This window comes from Bos taurus, chromosome 12, assembly GCF_002263795.3.
Source record: "Bos taurus isolate L1 Dominette 01449 registration number 42190680 breed Hereford chromosome 12, ARS-UCD2.0, whole genome shotgun sequence".
NCBI lineage: Eukaryota > Metazoa > Chordata > Mammalia > Artiodactyla > Bovidae > Bos > Bos taurus.
The window spans coordinates 18,771,523-18,792,277 of record NC_037339.1 but is presented as its reverse complement, the minus strand read 5'-3'; the positions used below and the strand labels follow the sequence as shown (position 1 = coordinate 18,792,277).

Here is a 20,755-nt window from a genome sequence, read left to right as displayed (position 1 = left end):
TGTGAACAAGTGTAAAAAAGAAGTTGGACGCACTGGCTTGGATTACTTTTAAGTAAATGGTTAATTTTAAAATGTTAGCATGGGTGCCTTTAAACCTTATGATATTAATTATATTATTCATATATCCAAGGAGAAAAAACTCTAAAATTAATTCTTTATTATAATTCAACACCCAAAGACAAGGCCAAATGATGAGTGCTATTAACTTAATTTTTCCTCCTTTCCAAATAGCACTGAATGTGCTAAAATATTTGAAATAGATTTACCAAAGATATACTATACTGGGTAATAAGCTTTGGCACCTAAATTTTGTTTGCATTAAATAGTAACGTTACAATCACTCACACACACACATATAGACAAAAGTAACACAAAACATACCTGTGGGGCATAGCCAGGAGGCACGTAAATCGGAGGCACAGAACCATTTGGGGACATCATTGGAACCTGAGCAGGACCTGAACAGATCACAGAAATCATGTATTAATCCTGGGTTACTTAACAAGCAAAAATGGAAAGCAATTTGAATTACATTTTGAATTCTTCATTTTAAACTAAACCCTTAAACTAATAGTGTATAACCATGAAAGGAAATTCAGATGATTCGCCTGCTAAAATAGAAATGTTTATCTTGTAAAGGGCACTGACTGCTCTTTACCTACAGTTGTGTTTTTCAAACCTGCCTGGTGATCATAACAGTCACCTGGGGAGATTTTTAAAGCACACCTTCTCTGGCAGTCTAGTGGTTAGGACTCTGCACTTCCATTGCAGGGGCTGCGGGTTCAATCCCTGGTCAGGGAGCTAGAGATTCTTGTTTAGTATGCTTGCAGTGTGGATCTTGAATCAGTGTACTTACAAATGTCCCAGGTAATTCCTGTGCAAATTGTGCAAATTAAGAAACAATGACCCACTGGAAAATCAAACCAAACTTTGCATATAAAATCAATGAAAAATACAAAAGGCAAAATTTGAAAAAACAATACGAAAAATCAAGAAAAAGTCAAGAGGAAGCAGCAGTAAGAGGAAATAGTTAGAAATTTGGAACTTGTTTTCTTAGGGTTAAAAATCTCTTTTAACCCTGTAATGCGTTAAGTCATGCCTTTAGGGGCTTGAGAACGTTACAAAAATGGAATATACGAGTATTTACCCAAAGACACCTTTTTTGTTTCTTACACTGAAAAGTCCTTTTAAAAAAAAGAAAACTCAGCTTGTCTTATTCTACATTTCCTTTCATTTTTATAGTAATATCCTTTCCCAACAACTTTTTAAAAAGTTGTTTCATATCTAAGGATATATTTCTACTATGTATTTAGTAAACACTGAAGTATTATGTATTTTTTAGCAACTGATGTAATGAGCTTTAAGAAATATGCTCTGATGCTTCTAAGAACAAGTAAGGCCTTCTTTATTTTCATATCCTTGGAAAACAAAAACAAAATTTTTCTACATCTAAGTCAACATTACCTGTAAATTTACTAAACAATACTTGGGAAGTGCTTTACACCTCTAGGCAAGAGAGGCTTCATCCAAAACTCACCTTTCAACTTCTATATGCTGGACTCAAGAAATGACAGCAGTTTTAAAGTTATGCTAGTTTACTTCTGTTAGCTAATTTATACAAACTATAGCAAGCTAGCTTTCTGAATCCTGAGGTCTGGCTTAGAGATTATTCACAATGTGTGAAATTTAGCTGAGAACCAGAAACAGAATTCACTGAAAACTATTATCTATAATCTTAATAAAGGAAATTACTTTATTGTGTTTCTACTGTATGTGCCAGAGACTGGTTCCTTGCATATGTGGTCAAGTTTAATCCCTATTTCAAGTCATCAGAACAAGCTTTTGTTTTTTAGCCATCAGAGTAAAAAATAAATTATTACCAATTACATTTAAACTTATAAAACTACATAACTGCTTTGGGTTGCTCTTCTTTCACGAAAGATATGAATATATAAACACTAAGTAGTTGCAATTCAAACCATAATATACTTTGAAAGCTGCTAAGTGTTTATAATTTAGTAGTACAAAATTCTACTTTATTCTTTAATTATATCTAAGTGTGATTACTGAAGAGAGCTCAAAACAAACCTAATCTCAAATAAACCAGCAGTAAACCCATAACTAGTTGCAGTCCAGGAATAATCATTAACTCATATCCCTATGAAGTAATCTTTTCACTTTAGCAAGTGAATTTTCTAACCCTGAGGGAAAATGGTACAAGGTTATATTTTTTTCTTAAAAAAATAAAACAAAACACAACAAAAAACACACACACTTCATGTATAGCATTATTTAATATCTAAAATACTGGTGTGAAGTAACATGCAACACAACCTATAAAACTCCCATTGTATGAACAAAATAAATGCAGGTATTTATTTTGTTGCTTAGAACTACAATATTTACAGCACCATTTCTGTTGCTATTCCTGTCTATAGCAGCAAAACTTCAAAACCTACTTGATGATGCAGTTCCATCACCTCCTTAGTTCCAACAATACTTTTTAATTTAGGAGGTATGAAAAGATTAACTACAAACTCTTGATTAAGGGCAGTGACAGAGCTCCTGTCCCAGAGAAGCTAAGTCTGTTACAGACTGTACCATTAAACACACATCTGGCAGGAGAGTAGCTGTATCTGAACCACTGTAGATCCATCAAGGAACTCCTTAATAATATATACGATTTGAGCAAAATCTACCACAAATCATATACCTATTGATTTTTAAGGGCATATTTCCTTTTCTAAAATCTTGCATAAGAGTAAACAACTCTATTTACCAATTGCCTTAAGAAATTTGAGAAGCCTCAATTCCTTAAAAATTGCCATCAATGATTTAGTAAAGACGGTATTTCATCTAGTAAAATGTCAACTCTTTTAAAATTTTTTCTTTATTAGCAGACATTAGCAGACATTTGATTAAAAAACAAAACAAAACGACAGATCTGTCTGGGTTCAAATTCTTAACATGCAACGGGCTGCTGACGTGCCACACATTCTCTCACAAGCAAGCTTTCACAATGGCTTCCAAATAATCTGATGCCAATTTGCAGATTTTAGTTGTAAAAAGAAAATCCTAGTAAAGGCTCTGGAAAGGAATATTCTGTGGAATATAAAATCAACCCAGCTCTAAACAGAGTCTAATCTTTTTATAACTACATGGCCACAATGTAAAATTTTTACAGAGACAGATCTGGCATCTATTGAAAAAACACACGGCATGACTTCAGAGTAATACAATACTTGCTACGTTTTTAAATAAAAGCAGAAGGTTCAAAACCAGTAAATCTTACCACTCATTTTGTTTTTACAGTAGCAGCAGAGAACAAGAAAATCCAACAAGGAAACAGCGTAGTACACGTTAACAGCTTTAATTGGAGAACCGCGGCTGCTGCTTTTTTTTTTTTTTTTTGCAAAGCTACGAGGAAAAGATCCTTTGACCGAGTCACGTGACACTGACCACGTGACCTGCAGTGACCCGCGGAAAAGGAAGGGGGGGGGGAAGCAAGCGTTCCCTCTGGCAGTGTTTGGCATACAGTAAATGATTAAAAGATTTCTACTGATTCTGCCCCGAATTTGAAATTTTTCAGACTGCTTTATGAACCAACTCAAAAGCTCATCAAGATATTCATGGAAACATAGATATCTGATGTAAAATAATTCCCTTTGTTCTCAGTTTCCTCTTATAACTAATAGGCCTGTGTGCTAAGTCGCTTCTGCCATGTCCGACTCTGCGACCCTATGGATTGCAGCCTGTTCTGCTCCTCTGTCCATGGGATTCTACCGGCAAGAATACTGGAGTGGGTTGCCACGCCCTTCTCCCGGGGATCCTCCCAACCCAGGGATCGAACTAGCGTCTCATTAGTCTACCTGCATTGGCAGATGGGTTCTTTACCATTAGAGCCACCTGGAAAGCCCTACACACTATCTACTAATTCAAATTTTATTACCCCAGCCGGCTGCTTTTCATTTATAAATTTTAGGACACATATAACACTTATTTAGAAGATTCACTCCTAAATGTCCTTGTGTAACTTGATGCACTCTCCATACTCATCCCTTAAAATTCTTGTGTGTATTGTGGGCAACCCTTAAGGAAAGCCCACAGTACACAAAAGAATTATATACAGAATACAGGCTTGATCAACTTGTTCCTTAAGCATGGGATTTCTATTTCAGACTGGCATTTAACATCTCAAGTTAATAAACACTACCTTTTTTTTTTTTTTTATTACTGGTTTTACTTTCTTTTCTTCTGATTTTTTCTTGTTGTTTCTAAAGGTTTAACCTGGACACTAATACAGATACTTGGTAGATGGTATTCTCACTCATGCTCATGAAATCTGAAAAGACAGGTCATGATTGGGGCTTACTTTACTCAAGCATGTGTAGAGACCAGGAAGAAGACTAAATGTTCAGTTATAAGAGAGGGGAATAAGACTGTAAGAACTTTGGAGGGCTTTTCATTACTTTATGGTGCTGTGTAGTTAAGGAAATTTATTTATAGCTAATACAAATATACAGGTAATGATAATGAATGTGATTTGTAATAAATTGAACAGTGGAAAGAAAGTGGATTTTGGCATCAAAAGATGTAAGTTTTAGTAACAGCATCAATGTTTATTAGCAAGGCAATTTACTGCTCTTCTCTGAGACTCAGTTTCCTTCTATAAAATGGTTAAAACAATCAACTTCATAGCATTGTTGTGAGAATCAAACTAGATAAATTTAAAGTACCAAGTACACTGGCTGGCACCACTTAATAAATGATAGTTATTATTATAAGAATGGTCACTATGGGGCTTCCCAGGTGGCTCAGTGATAAAGAATCTGCCTGCTAATGCAGGAGACAAATGAGACATGGGTTCAATCCCTGGGTCAGGAAGACACCCTGAAGTAGGAAATGGCAACCTGCTCCAGTATTCTTGCCTGGAAAATTCCATAGACAGAGGAGCCTGGCGGGCTACAGTCCACAGGGTCGCAGTCAGACGTGACTGAACACACACACACACGTTTGAGAAAGTAATAATGGACAGGGTACTATTCAATGTTCTACATGTGTTAACTCAATCCTCACAATAATTGAAATAGGCATCACTTATAGGTAAGGGAATTGAAGCAGAATGCAATTAAGTAACTTGCCAAGAGCACACAATGAGGCAAAGCCACGATCATTTTAACAATAAGGCAATATTTTAAACATATATAAACCATGTTCAAAGACTCAGTCTTCCAAAAAGCTGGAAAAGAACTGGCAAGGGATAGCCTGGAGGTTTCAATAAATAGATGCCAGACATTTCAGAGGAGATAAGACACTGAAGTATCATTCTCACTAGTGGGGAAGGATAATTATTACCTTCTAAGTCTCACTAAAAGGCAAAGCTGCCCTGAAGAGCATAGCTTAATACCTAAAAGTCTTCTGGTCTCAACAGAATCTTCTCATAAATGTTGGATTCAGGCTCCCAGTAAATCCAACCATGCCTCTGATCTTTAGCCCCTAAACAAAAAGCAAGTCCCGGCAGCCCACTTCCTCATTTTGGCTCATGTTCTCACACAGCTGTGTTTCCGTTTCTTGACTCTTTCTTTAACGGATGATCTTCTCATTTCTTCCCATTGTGCTCACTGGAACATCTTCCTTGTTATAAATTCCCCTAGATCCTCAACCTTTTCACAGAACACCTGCTCATGGGCTTTCTTTAAATGAAACCCAGCTCGCCTCCAGGACAGCTTTTCCAGTAGCTGGTGGGAGCAGTGGCTTCTCATTCTCTCCTGAGGCAGGCTCCAGACACCCGGAGGGCTGCTTCCCAGCGCCACTGCTGTTACTGTTTCATGCTTCAGTTTCTTTTCCCTTGAGATCATGCCATAGTAATACAGGGTAACACACCACCCTCTGCCCCTTCTCACTGCTGTCATTTATTGAGAACTTCCGCACCATGTTCACAGTGTTTTTCCCAGCTCTTGCCCATGAGCAAGACGACTTCCGTGTCCAAGAAAACCTAACTTATACCTTTCTTGAACTCTTCTGTTTTGAGTAATGCATGTTCAATGATATATCTTAGAATTTATCACTTAGAGTTCCACTACAGGATCTCATCTTTGAAATGTTAAAACTTTCATGTTTCAGTCTCTGGTCACTGTATCTATCACCTCACAAGTTGTCTTTCTTCTACGACATCAGGTCTTCCTCATAGTGATCTCCTGTTTCTCCTGATCCACCTGTGTCTTCATGGCCTGATCTTTTTTCCCATCCATGTCTTCCTTTTACCTTGCCTTCACCAATTTTAATAAACCAGATTTAATTATTTTCTCATAGACCTGAACTGTAGAAATCAAATGTTATGTGGGCTGGCATGTTTATGAATTTAATTATATCCAACCTTAACTCAGCCATCAGCACTGCTCAGGAATCCTTTCATGAATTTATTCCTGGCTAATAAACTTATATGCTGTTTTCTACAGGGATTATCAGAGATCCCCACCACTCTTTAAGGATGTCCCCCAATTCAACCTCAACTACATACCTCAGCATAAAATTGAACTCTTTCAATGTTGTTTACAAACTCTTCTCACCTCTTCTATTTTCAGAAGAATCATTGTCCTTTCACACTGTATTAAAGCTATCTCCCCCCTTCTAGTCTTGATCTGATCTCCACTTCCTCCTCTACTGGGGTCTGCTTCAGTTCAGTTCAGTTCAGTCGCTGAGTCGTGTCCGACTCTTTGCGACCCCATGAACCGCAGCACACCAGGCCTCCCTGTCCATCACCAACTCCCAGAGTCCACCCAAACTCATGTCCATTGAGTCGGTGATGCCATCCAGCCATCTCATCCTCTGTCGTCCCCTTCTCCTCCTGCCCTCAATCTTTCCCAGCATCAGGGTCTTTTCAAATGAGTCAGTTTTTTGCATCAGGTGGCCAAAGTATTGGAGTTTCAGCTTCAACATCAGTCCTGCCAATGAACACCCAGGACTCGTCTCCTTTAGGATGGACTGGTTGGATCTCCTTGCAGTCCAAGGGACTCTCAAGAGTCTTCTCCAACACCACAGTTCAAAAGCATCAATTCTTCAGCGCTCAGCTTTCTTTATAGTCCAATTCTCACATCCATACATGACTATTGGAAAAACCACAGCCTTGACTAGATAGACCTTTGTTGACAAAGTAATGTCTCTGCTTTTTAATATGCTGTCTAGGCTGATCATAACTTTTCTTACAAGGAGTAAGCGTCTTTTAATTTCACGGCTGCAATCAAAATCTGCAGTGATTTTGGAGCCCCCCAAAATAAAGTCAGCCACTGTTTCCCCATCTATCTGCCATGAAGTGATGTGACCGGATTCCATGATCTTACTTTTCTGAATGTTGAGCTTTAAGTCAACTTTTTCATTCTCCTCTTTCACTTTCATCAAGAGGCTCTTTAGTTCTTCTTCACTTTCTGCTGTAAGGGTGGTGTTATCTGCATATCTGAGGTTACTGATATTTCTCCCAGCAATCTTGATTCTAGCTTGTGCTTCCTCCAGCCCAGCGTTTCTCATGATGTACTCTGCATGTAAGTTAAATAAGCAGGGTGACAATATGCAGCCTTGACGTACTTCTTTTCCTGTCTGGTTTACCACCAGCGCCACCTGGGAAGCATGAGGTCTGTCTTCAGTACCCTCCTAACAAGATTTGGCTCTATCCCCTCACTATCCTCAACTACAGGTGCAGTGGTGAATACATTTTTCATTTTCCCTTTTGTACCTGATTATATGACAATTTTAACAAACAAAAGGCTCATGGTTTTTATTTTCTCAACACTGCCTCAATGTTTGCAGAGGGTTACTGGAGGCCTGGTGACACCAAGTGGCCATCAGGGGCATGAGCAACACATACTGCTGTGGCCACCGGCAGGAGACTGGAAGGAGTTCTGTCCTTAGCCCTCCTTATCAAAGACCACTCTGCTCTACTACTAGGTACCTTAACTGCCATGCTTCACCTGCTTCTGACAGGGGTCACGAAAAGAAAAATGGTTTATTCTAGTTGCCTTTAAGTATAATCACAGGTTAAAGTAAAAACAAGAGATAGACAAGCTGCTTAGAGGAGATCATGGCAGAAACTGGCAACACAAAATGATGGCCGATCATATACATCAGAGCTTATTTTAATGCAACTATTAATTATACTCTGTTAAAAAATGAAAAGTCTGGAACAAATGTTAAACCAGTTAGACATCAAGATGAGAGGAATAAACTGGGATTGTCCTAGACAAAATGGGACATAAGGTCACCCTATTAATAAGCGATGCTTATTTGTTAAGGTTACAAAACACCTGATAATTTTTATTCACATGAGGCTGGCAATCAACACAAGCCTATACAGTCTTGGAACTGAACTGAGTTAGTCGACTGTAATTTGATTGTATGTGTTTTTTTAATCATATATTTTTCTTAGTGTAACTGAAAGGTCCTTGAAAGTATGGACTCTAACACTAATCCTGGGCATTAGAAGTGTGTGACAACTGTAATTTGGGAAAAGAATGAAGTAGGAGATTAAAGAAAAAAGATCAAGGTAATTATTATTCACTGCTTTAGGGGCCTTTCTTTTCCTTGAAAATTTATTATTCCTTTTTAAGGCTGGATGAAGTAGACTATTAAAATCAGGGGTCTAAGGATGATTCAGAATTACGGGTAATTTCATTTATCTGTGTACAGGTAACTAAAAATTTCTATAATCAGACTTGCTAAGCATTCAGATGTATCAGTGACAAGCATATCAAGTAGGAAAAGGATGAAGAATGACTATCATACTATAGTTAGAATCTATCTTTAGCACTAAATCAAGCTGTATATAGATAGAAAACAGTAGATATGTTTACCAAGCAAGCACCTGCTTCTAAACAAGAGTTATTTTTAGGGCTCTTGTTTAGAAAGCTACTAAGGCTCTGATATTAATGTGCGTGGATGCAGCAGGTTGTGAACATCACTATTTTTAGCACCAGTCCAATGTGAACAACCCTGAATCATTCTTTGTTATCCTAGTAGGAAACAGCGCTTGGGATTTACTACAGCACATGAGGTTAACTAGGTCTCACTAACTGCACACCCACATGCTGACATCACACAGGCAGTGATATGGATCAGTGACGCAAATCCTGTCAGGATCAAACATTAAGGCCACAGAGGTAAAAAAAAAATAGTGCCTGCATGGCAGGGCAGACCCGTCATCCAACATGTACAGACTGCATTAAATCAGGACTGCTGCCGATGAAGAGGCTTGTGTTAGTCCTTTTTACAACAGTTTAACTTTTTTATTTTAATTATAGATTTCCCACATATAGACTCTATATTTATCTTTAAGTTTCCTCACAGCTTCTGTGGTTTAAGGTCTGGACCTTTAAAACATATGTTAAGGCTCCGACAGCCACATGAGTTATCTGGAAAATGGCCTCCGTAGCCAGGCTCTTTAGACCAATCTTTTGAAGACTACACCACCACTAAGTATTTTATATAACGCATGCCTAACAAACAACACTCAGATTTAGATCTGAAGCACTACACCGTGGCCTCAGAGTTTGCTGCTCCCTCAGTCTTCTTCCCACCGTCACCTTCCTCTTTGAGCAGTTACTGTTTTCAGTTTTATTGGCATCAAAATATTAATTTCTTATAGTTACAGATAGATTGGAAAACATAGCTTATTAAGAATAACCATGTATCAGGTTTCAAAATACCTTCTCTTTGAATTATGCGTACCCACCTGGAATTAGAGATTTCATCTCCTGTAACAGGAACAGAACCTACCCCTGGAGATGTGCCACATTCCAACGTTCAGTTCTTCTGAAAAGGAACTTGGTCTCTACACGTAAAGCATCACCCTTCCTTCTCATTTCTCATGTTCTCCTCAAGGACTGTCACTTCCCAGGAGAACTGGTAGGCCGGAAGGAGATGAGAGCTGGAGGTGTTTCCTTCTATCACTGTTTGACATAATCAGGCTAACATGAAACCATGTCTTTCCCAAGCTTTCAGGCACCTGTTTTTATGTTGTTTCCTCAACTAATGGTGCTTTTTATGAGAACGTAAAAAAGGCTGGTGAGTTGTTGTTGTTGTTTTAGTGTTTGTTGGAGTATAACTGATTTACACTGTTGTGTTAGTTTTGCGTTTATTGCTGTATAGTTGATTAACCATGCTGTGTTAGTTTCGAGTGTATAAATCTTAATAGAGGTATTTAATGCATACAAAAGCAATTATGTGTCTACTCTTTTAAAAACACAAGTGACAGTACACTACACACATTGTTCTGCACCTTAATAATATAGTTTGCTCGGAAAGCTTTCCATGTGGGCATATGCACAGGCTGCTCCAGTCTCTTAATGGCTGCATAGTACTCCACCATAACAATGTCCCATAATTTAACTATTTCCCTACTGATACTCAACTTATTTTCAATATTTTGCTATTACAAACAATGGTGTAATGAACATCTCTGCACAAACATAATTAATAGATGTTTCAGTATGTCAACAGGATAAATTACTAGACGTGAAATAGCTATATCAAAGAGAATTTGTTTTTCAAGTTATCAAATCTCAGAGTTTGTATTTACATTCTTATCAACACACCCTTACCAACAGTTATCAAACTGGGACTTCCTGGAGAGCCCTAAGACACATTACAAACCTTTCTTATGAGAAAGAGCTATAAAACCAAAAAGCATTTTGAACCTAACATGCTCAATAATAAATTAATCATCCCTATCCTTCTACCCAAACCAATTTTTTTTCTCTTCCTTGTATATGTTGCAGCACAGTGAAAGACACTGTCATTTATCTTTATGCTCAACTGACTATGAAACCTGTAAATCATTCTAGTTTCTTCTTACCCTCCACACTGAGTGCCTAGGTCTTATCCTTATTACTTATTTGCTTTTGTTGTTGCTATTTTCCTGCTTAAAATGAATCCTTCAGTGGCTCTTTGTTCCTTTCAGGATAACACCTGAACTCTTTAGCATGCTATAAAGGTATTTGTAACACACCCTATGGGGCTTCCCAGGTGGCACATTGGTCAAGAATTCAGCTGCCAATGCAGGAAATGCAAGAGACGTGGGTTTGACTTCAGGTTGACTGAGCACCTATTCCATTTTTAGTCTCATTTTCAGATACTCCTTAGTGTATTCTGTTTTCCATGATATTTCTTTTTTTTTTTTTTCTTTTTCATGGTATTTCTTTATTCATACCTTTTCAGTCTCCTCTAATTTCTCTGTGCTATGCATTTGCACATGCTATTCCTTCTACTTCTAAGATATTTCTCAGTTATTTTTCCTCTTGGCTAAACAACTATTTCTTTAATCATCATCTTTTCCTGCACGTGCCTGTCTGTGTCCTCAGTCACTCAGTCGTGTCTGATTCTTTGTGGCCCTAAGGACTGTAGCCTGCCAGGCTCCCCTGTACATGGAATTATCCTGGCAAGAATACTGGAGCGGGTTGCCGTTTCCTCCTCCAGATCTTCCCTATCCAGGGATCAAACCCGCATCTCTTGCGTCTCCTACACTGGTAGGTAGATTCTTTACCATTGTGCCACCTGGGAAGCTTTTTCCTGCACATGTGTGTGCCCAGCCGCTCAGTCATGTCCGACTCCGTGCAACCCTTTGAACTGTACTCAACAAATATTCCTAGCTGGGTTAGGTATGTCTCCTCTGGCCTCCAATATGTATCTGAGGATACTGAATTCCATCATAGTACATATCACCCTCTCGGTTTTAACTGTAGATTACTTGCCTTTCTTCCCCACTATGCTGTGAGGCAGGGTCTAAGTCTTTCAAATGGCTGTCAAGAATGAGCTGTTCTTCAGAATAGTTAGAGATTTGGGCAAATTCTCTTTCCAGGAAGAGAGCATGCACACACTTTTAGGTATCATGTCTTCTGTATTCTGGCAACACCCAAGCATGGGAGACTGAGTACAGGATGGTGAGAAATTCCAACATATTAAGACTAAAAATTAAGTAAAATATTGAAATATGATCTTTCATTGTAATGATAAAGAGTTTTCCCCCCAAAATTGAGGGATTATATGATAAAATGAAGCAGAAGAGGATGTCAAAGACAAGAGAACTTTGCTGATCCATAAATAATGGGAACAGGATTTGACTAAAGTTCACCTTCTAAAAGTGAATCAACATCCTTAAATAATGTTACTGCACATATTTTGAGATCAGAGTCGTATGTTAAAATTATGACTCTGGCAGACAGTAACTTTGCCTCTGGAGCCTTAGAGAAACTAATACAGACTTGCAAGGAAAACTTCTCCCACCACCCTTATTATGTTGTTGCCTGACTCTTACGGTTAATGGCAGCATGTTTGGATGTGCCTTAATATAACACCATAACCACAGTCAGAGGCAAAGTCATACTTTTATAAATATAAGAAGGGTCTGTACTAGATATGAAATTATGCCTCGTGTTAGCTGCTGTGACACAGGAAAATGAGAATTGTGAAAGAATGATTTTATCCAGCCCTTTATTATCTAGGTAGGTACTAAAAATCACATTCAATATTGTTGCCATATAAAGAAAGGAACCAGAAAAGATCTTTTCTTTTTCCTGGGACAGTCTCTGCAATAGGTAAAAGGATATATAAATCAGATTATATAATTAATTCATGGTAGTCTCTTTATAACTTTATATAAATGTTCATTGAAGATTGTAGCCTTGTGTTGTCCCAGCTACGCTTTGGGGGCAAAAAAACAGAAATGTTTATGCCTAAGTTAGACTGCTTAATTAACACTTTCCTGAGTCCAAATTCATGGTTGCAGTCACTACAGGGCTAAAATAAGATAACTCTCTGTATCAGTTTGTATTCAGTTGCTCTTCTCACCAGGAGATCCTTCCAGTGATGCTAACTTTAGAGAGTCTGGTCTTTATTTTTAATAAGGAAAGTGATCTTTCTAGACATTCTGACATAAGGTTAAGAAAAAGAATGCAAAGCACAAAGTAGGTCTGTAGTAAATGCGTGTTCCTTTTCTAGCATCCCTTCACAGAATGATTTGGTTAAATAGAGGGGATCCAAACAAACACTTCTCCTTTCATAAATACGGACTAGCTTACTTATACTGGTACTTTTTTGGGGCTGACAAAAATCCTCAACATTTAATGGTTTTTGCCCTGGGTTCACATCTGTCCATTTGAATGTCAGAATTCTTTAAGCCAGTTCTAAATTATGGTATCAAATTTACACATTTCTTTTTTCCACCCCCTTGATTTCAAAAATTGTCAGACTATTACTAATATTATATACTTGTAAGCTTGGTATGTCCCATATTTTTAGCTTTCACTAGTTAAAAAATCACTTATCTGCACCAAAATGGTCCACCATTTTCCTTAATAAGCTCAGGGTCTCAGCTTAAAAAAAACCCAAACTCTAAATTTTATAAAATAAAATCAGGACTAAATTTTAAAAGAGTTACAACATTTATATGGTTATTTAAGCAATTAATATTCATCAAAATTATCAAGTTATACAGAAAACATAAACAAGGAAAGACATTCCTATAATCCTACCACAGAGGGGCAGGCACTTGAAGGAAATGTGCTCAAATTACTTTTGATGCATATGTACTTATTAAAAGTAATATTTTTCCTTATTACAAAAAAGCTAATTATGTTGACACCCTCAGTAATGTATAATCAATAAAGAGACTTCAAGATTCAAGTCCTGATTAAACAAAACTACTAATTAATAATCTTTTTAATCTTCCATTTTGGGGAAATAAAAAGCAAAACCAGAGCTTATCCTTGTGTGTCCCTCAGGAAGTCTTTCCTAGTCGCTGGGCTGGTTTGGATGTTCCTACCAGAGCTTCTATAGCACCCTTCCTGTTTTCCTCCACCACAGCCCTTGTCTCATGTTACTGACAATCTCCCTATGAGATCACAAACTTTGTGGAGGGCAGGGATAGGGTCTATCTTACTCACCAGTAAATCCCCAGAGTTTTGGAATAGTAACTGTTCATATTGAGTTCATAATAATTTGCTAAATAAAAGAATGGCTTTTAAATGAAACCTAATATCCTAATCTAGACTCAGCAATTTACTCAGCAACTAAATCTTCTAAATAATCTACGCTATACCACCATACAGTTTTAATGCTTATAATGATTTAGGGCACTGGAAGATTCTAAATTATTTTCAGTACATTCTGTTCACTAAGGCTAAATTTAAGTGTTTATTTTGTAAATATTTTCAGTTACATGATTTGGAAAAAGATTTTCTGGTTTTCAGTTAATCAGAAAGGTATTTTAACAAGAACACCTTGCCCCAGGTTAAAGTTTAAGGCATATACCTTACACCATACTAAGTTAGACTGCTTAATCAACACTCTAATAATATCATCTTTAGCAAAAATACTTAAATCCAACTGATGAAAATTTCTTCCCCAAAAGATGAGAAGGTAGAATTGAAAGATACAAATCTTCCTGTCAACCATCCCCATCATTTTAGGGTAATATAAATTAAGATCTTTCTCAAGTATAAATGAAAAAGAACCTTTTCAAATTCTAGTATTTAGAGAGTTTGAATTCGCTCAGTCGTGTCTGACTCTTTGCAACCCCATGGATTATAGCCCACCAAGCTCCTCCATTCATGGAATTTTCTAGGCAAGAGTACTGGAGTGGGTTGCCATTTCCTTCTCCAGGGGATCTTCCCAACCCAGGGATCAAACCTGGGTCTCCCTCATTATAGGCAGACACTTTACTGTCTGAGCCACCAGGGAATCCCAATATATAAAATACGGTACTATTTACTCCTTAAATTTCTTATGGTAGATTCTCTCCTCGAAGATCAATAAATGAAATGAAACATGCTTTCTCAGTGCTCTGAGGAAAAAATTATATCTTACAATGAAAAGTAAGAGGGTTTTTTCCCCCCTAGCATCATGTAGTACAACATACATAAAGCTATGTTGTACTTTTTGATAGGGTTGGTCTTAGGGTTCAGAGATGAATCTATAAAGTCCTTAGGGTATAGTAATTTGGTTTTGGATCTTTTGAAATAAGACACTCCCGTTTCTAGAATAGAATTTTGAATGACTTGTAGTAAATATATGAAAATATTTCGGAAAAAAGTATGTGGTTGAGAGAAGCTAACTATTGTTAAGTCATGAGTAGAGTGCCATCTCAGATACTTATGTTTGAGAAATGGCTGTAAAGTGTGGATTTTGCAGCCAGACTACCAGAGTTCAGGCCCCAGCTCAGCTGTTCAGTCACCCGAAACTGGCCAAGTTATTAACCTAGGTCTCAGTCTTCTTGTCCATAAAATGAAGGCAGTAATAGCTATCTCACAGGGGTGATAGGAGAATTAAATAGATTAATTACATTCAGAATGTTTACAAAAGTAACTGGTACAGTAATTGTTCAATAACCATTAGATAGTATCATACATGCTAATTAAATTATAAGTCACTTTCTGCCCTTTTAACCATTACTTGCAGTTCTATAGAGCATTGGTTTTGCAGTTAGAAATAAGTGCTGAAATAAAGACAACTTTGTTGCTTATTCCTAAAATAAGTCAAATAACATTTACAGTTTCTATAAATGCAAGGGACAGTTCCAGGTACTAACGGGGAAGGAAAGGAGATCTAGACATAATATGGTCTGTACCATAATCATTTGAGAAAGGCTAATGTGGGTCTAGACACCTGCATGTTTCAACTTCCCTGTTGAGTCTGATCCCTTGGTGAAGGGATGAAAATTTTAATCTTTACAGCCAGAAAGACCTTCCTTTGAGTCCCAGATCTTTCAGTAACTAGCTATGAGACTAACGAACCTCAAGTTTCTCACTCTGTTAAGGTTTAAGTAAGATTAATTGTACACACCACAATGCTGTCAGACAATGAGAACTCAATTACATGATTAGTGGTGGACTCTAAAACAGAAAAAAGACAAAAACCAGTAAGTGACATATAAATCAATAAAAGACATATGCCAAGTTAGAGATATAGGCCAGACAATGAATGGAAAAGGAAACTGAGGAGTACTTTTTAACCCTGGGGTGGTCAGAAAGAATCTCAAGAGATGGGGAACTAGTTTGTACTGCGTTTTGAAGAATTGCAAAAAATTCAGAAAGCTCTTGTGTGTACACATGTGAATGCACACTCTTATGTAATTTTCAATGAAGGGGCAATGTAAACAAAGGTATGAGAGGGGTCTCTGTAAGAAATATATGGAGACTGGTGCTGTGCTTAGTCGTTCAGTTGTGTCCAACTCTTTGCGACCCCATGGACTGAAGTCCACCAGGCTCCTCTGTCCATGGGGATTCTCCGAGCAAGAATACTGAAATGGGTGGCCATGCTCTTCTCCAGGGGTAGAAACTGGAGTATCTGCTAATTCTAGTATATCTGGAGTAGAAATTTCTGAAACTAAAACTAGAAAGAAAGACTGGAATGAGTTGGTGGAGTGCCTAGAAAATAAGGCTAAGAGTCCTATGCTGTATGAAATGAAAGAAGGCAAGGTTTTTTAGTTTGTTTTTAGCAGAGTAATAAAAAAAGTCATGCTTTAGGAAGGCCAAACTTGTAGTTACAGAAACAAATATGGAAAATAACATTTCTGTAAAGAAATTTGAATCCAAATCAATGTGGGACTAATGTGCTTATTAAAAGACCTCCCTTGTGGCTCTGCTGGTAAAGAATCTGCCTGCAATGCAGGAGACCTGGGTTTGATCCCTGGGTTGGGAAGATCCTCTGGAGAAGGGAAAGGCTACCCACTCCAGTATTCTGGCCTGGAGAATTCCATACACTCTATGGTCCATGGGGTTACAAAGAGTTGGACACGACTGAGCGACTTTCACAGTAACGTGCTCAAAAGGGCATGAAACTACTCAATTAGGTATGCTGCAGCTAAGTCGCTTCAGTCGTGTCTGACTCTGTGCGATCCCATAGACGGCAGCCCACGAGGCTCACCCGTCCCTGGGATTCTCCAGGCAAGAACACTGGAGTGGGTTGCCATTTCCTTCTCCAGTGCATGAAAGTGAAAAGTGAAAGTGAAGTCACTCAGTTGTGTCCAACTCTTCTCGACCCCATGGACTATAGCCCACCAGGCCCTCCGTCCATGGGATTTTCCAGGCAAGAGTGCTGGAGTGGGGTGCCATTGCCTTCTCCGTCAGTTAGGTATAATACATACTTAAACAGATTTCTGTGACAAGTTTTAATCAAATCCAGTTAGAAAGTATAGCTCTCTAATGTGGCTAATTGTGAAAATTTCTCCAGTTTTTCAAGGGCTTTCCTGGTGGCTCAGATAGTAAAGAATCTGCCTGCAATACAGGAGACCCGAGTTCGATCTCTGGGGGAGGAAGATCCTCTGGAAAGGGAATGGCAACCCCACTCCAGTATTCCTGCCTGGAGAATTCCACAGACAGATGAGCCTGGCGGTTACAGTCCACTTTGCAAAGTGTTGGACACAACTGAGCAACTAACATTTTCACTTTCCCCAATTTATACAGCTAGTCAGATTCATTTGATAAATTACAGTATCATCAGCCTTGGTTTCCTCATTTAGGAAGAAGCTGCTTCATACAAACAGTACTCAACTTATTAGAAAGTCAACTGGCAAAATAGGTATTTCAAATCCAGAATGTACTACTCCATGCTTTCAACTTTATAAATGGTAGTAAGGCTCTGCTATAATTAAAAACTCACAAAATAAGTACTGATATGGTCTAAAAAGTAGTTAAAATATTGTGCACGTGCGATGACAACAGAGTAGAATGACCTTTTTCTATTACTGTAAAATATATCAGAATGTATCAAATACTTAAAAATACCTTATATACTTAAGGTATATATATATATATATGTATATGCAGTGTATATACATATATATATATGTGTGTGTGTATATATATATTTGACATGGCCTCCACTGGGCTGAGGTCACTGACTAAACAAACTCCAAATGATGAAAATCTCAAGAGGGACAAGGAGGAACAGTGGAGAAATACTAATCACATTGGGACAGGTAAAATGTGGCTGAGGGAAGGTAGACAAGTATCTTTTGGGTAAAAATAAAGGGGGGCGGTTCTTATATACAATTCTTATATTTTACAAGATTCAAAAATGAAAAAGTATAAAAAAGAAGAGAAGAAAAACTTTCCCTTCATCCCTGTTCCCAATTTTATGCACCACCACTCCATAAGCAAACACTGTAATTATTTTTTGGAGGATCTTTGAAGATTTTCAATTATTATTATTATTTAAAATAGCCTGTGGCATCTATCAGTGTTTTCTGGTATTTGTTCTTCACTTCTTCCATAGTAATAATCTTCTGAGTGTTAGCTGGATCCATGGGCACCTCATCCAAAGGCAACTTTTAGTTTTCTTATTTAGTTAGACGTGAGCAGCTAAGCTATGGCCAGTAAGCATAAGTTACCTGTATAATCTCCAAAGTATGTCCTTAAAGAAAGAGGGCATATCTTTTATCTCTTCTTCTCTTCCTCTTTTCCATTCTGTCTGGGCCATGAACATTGGTGGTGAGCCACCATGGATCATGCAGACGAGTGTAATATTCTAGGGATGGCAGATCAAGATGGAAGTAACCTGAGTTCCTTCACTACCTATAGGGCAAAGAACTCCATACAAATACTAACAGACCTCTGAACATGACGCATGAGAGAAAAAATGTTCACATTATAATTGTCATAGTTTTCTATTGCTCTTTTAACATTAGCACAAACTTAGTGGTTTTAAGAAACACCCATTTATTAGCCCACAGTTCTGTAGTTCATAAATCCGTGTGTTGTATAAACTGGGTTTTCTACTCAGGGTCTCACAAAGTGAAAATCAAAGTACTGGCTAGGGTGTGTTCTCATTTAGAGGCTGGAGTCCTTTTCCAATCTCATGAGGCTGTGGTGGAATTGAGATTCTTATGGCTCTAGGACTAAGATTCTCATTTCCTTGCTAGCTATTTTACGCAATTATATTTCTAGGTCTTACATTCCTTTTGCCATCACCACTCATTAAAGTTTTTTTAATTGAAATTTTTATCACTTAAAAAAAAACAGAACTCACTGAACTGGTTGAGATTTCCTATTTTCAAGAGAACAACTTTAACAATAATATTTTATTCATTAGGAACATAAAGAATTGAAGACAACTTAATTTGCCTGAATTTTCCTTTTTTAGCATAAACATTGCAGTGTTCTCTTAACCAAGTCATATATAACACAGTTTCTCTTGAAAAGTAACATTTAATAGCATTTAGGGACAATTTGGGACTATTACACAAAGTACTCAGGATGAATCATTCACTTAACCTAAAATGGGCTGAATTTATGAATGGATGATCCATTATGTTTCATTTTAAAAAACAAGACTCATTAATATTTCAAAATGAGTCTTTTGAGCCTCTCTAGGCAATGGCACCCCACTCCAGCACTCTTGCCTGGAAAATCCCATGGACGGAGGAGCCTGGTGGGCCGCAGTCCATGGGGTCGCTAAGAGTCGGACACGACTGAGCGACTTCACTTTCACTTTCATGCATCGAAGGAAATGGCAACCCACTCCAATGTTCTTGCCTGGAGAATCCCAGGGATGGGGGAGCCTGGTGGGCTGCCGTCTATGGGGTCGCACAGAGTCAGACACGACTGAAGCGACAGTAGCAGCAGCAGCAGCAGCGAAACTGATATTTTCATTTTAGAAGGAAAAATGTAGAGGACAAATTTTTTAATAGTGGATTTCCACCACATAGTTACTTATACTTTTAGAGTATTTCCTAAGGGTAGTTAAGCTTTCCTAAGTAATGTATAAAAGATATAACTTCTCCATGATTTAGTTTGTTAAATTATGAAAAAAGTAAATAACAGCTAATCATATGGTAAAGAGACTACTACATATGGTTTGGACTTGAGTTAATTATAATTTCCATATACCTTAAAACTTCATGTAGTTCAGTCTTATTAGTAGTAAAAAAAAAAAAGCCCTTAGTCCAAAGATAATCAGTGGTCTTTTAAAAAATTCTTGGAATACTGATCTGAGTTTAGTTCAGTCGCTCAGTCGTGTTCGACTCTTTGCAACCCCATGAATCACAGCACGCCAGTCCCCCCTGTCCATCACCAACTCCCAGAGTTTACTCAAACTCATGTCCATTGAGTCAGTGACACCATCTAGCCATCTCATGCTCTGTTGTCTCCTTCTCCTCCTGCCTCCAATCCCTCCCAGCATCAGAGTCTTTTCCAATGAGTCAACTCTTCCCATGAGGTGGCCAAAGTATTGGAGTTTCAGCTTCAACATCAGTCCTTCCAATGAACACCCAGGCCTGATCTCCTTTAGAATGGACTGGTTGAATCTCCTTGCAGTCCAAGGGACTCTCAAGAGTCTTCTCCAACACCACAGTTCAAAAGCATCAATTCTTTGGCACTCAGCTTTCTTCACAGTCCAACTCTCATATCCATACATGACGGCTGGAAAAACCACAGCCTTGACTAGACGGACCTTTGTTGGCAAAGTAATGTCTCTGCTTTTGAATATGCTATCTAGGTTGGTCATAATTTTCCTTCGAAGGAGTGTCTTTTAATTTCATGGCTGCAATCACCAGCTGCAGTGATTGTGGAGGCCCCCAAAATAAAGTCTGACACTGTTTCCACTGTTTCCCCATCTATTTCCCATGAAGTGATGCCATGATCTTCATTTTCTGAATGTTGAGCTTTAAGCCAACTTTTTCACTCTCCATTTTCACTTTCATCAAGAGGCTTTTTAGTTCCTCTTCACTTTCTGCCATAAGGGTGGTATCATCTGCATAGCTGAGGTTAATGAT

General features: G+C 38.0%; 1 protein-coding gene across 10 annotated transcripts in view; it reads right to left on the bottom strand.

Moving 5' to 3' along the window:
* The window catches only part of FNDC3A (fibronectin type III domain containing 3A), a 113,842-nt gene that overhangs the window by 48,727 nt on the left and 44,360 nt on the right, over window positions 1-20,755 (bottom strand). For 9 of the 10 annotated variants that reach the window (XM_010810679.4, XM_024999822.2, XM_024999821.2 and 6 more), the window contains one exon: window positions 382-458. In XM_010810679.4, coding sequence (XP_010808981.1) covers window positions 382-458 — 77 coding nt within the window. Of the gene's footprint in view, window positions 1-381; window positions 459-3,292; window positions 3,396-20,755 lie in introns of those variants that run through there. The other variant, XM_005213587.5, reaches the window with a different exon arrangement.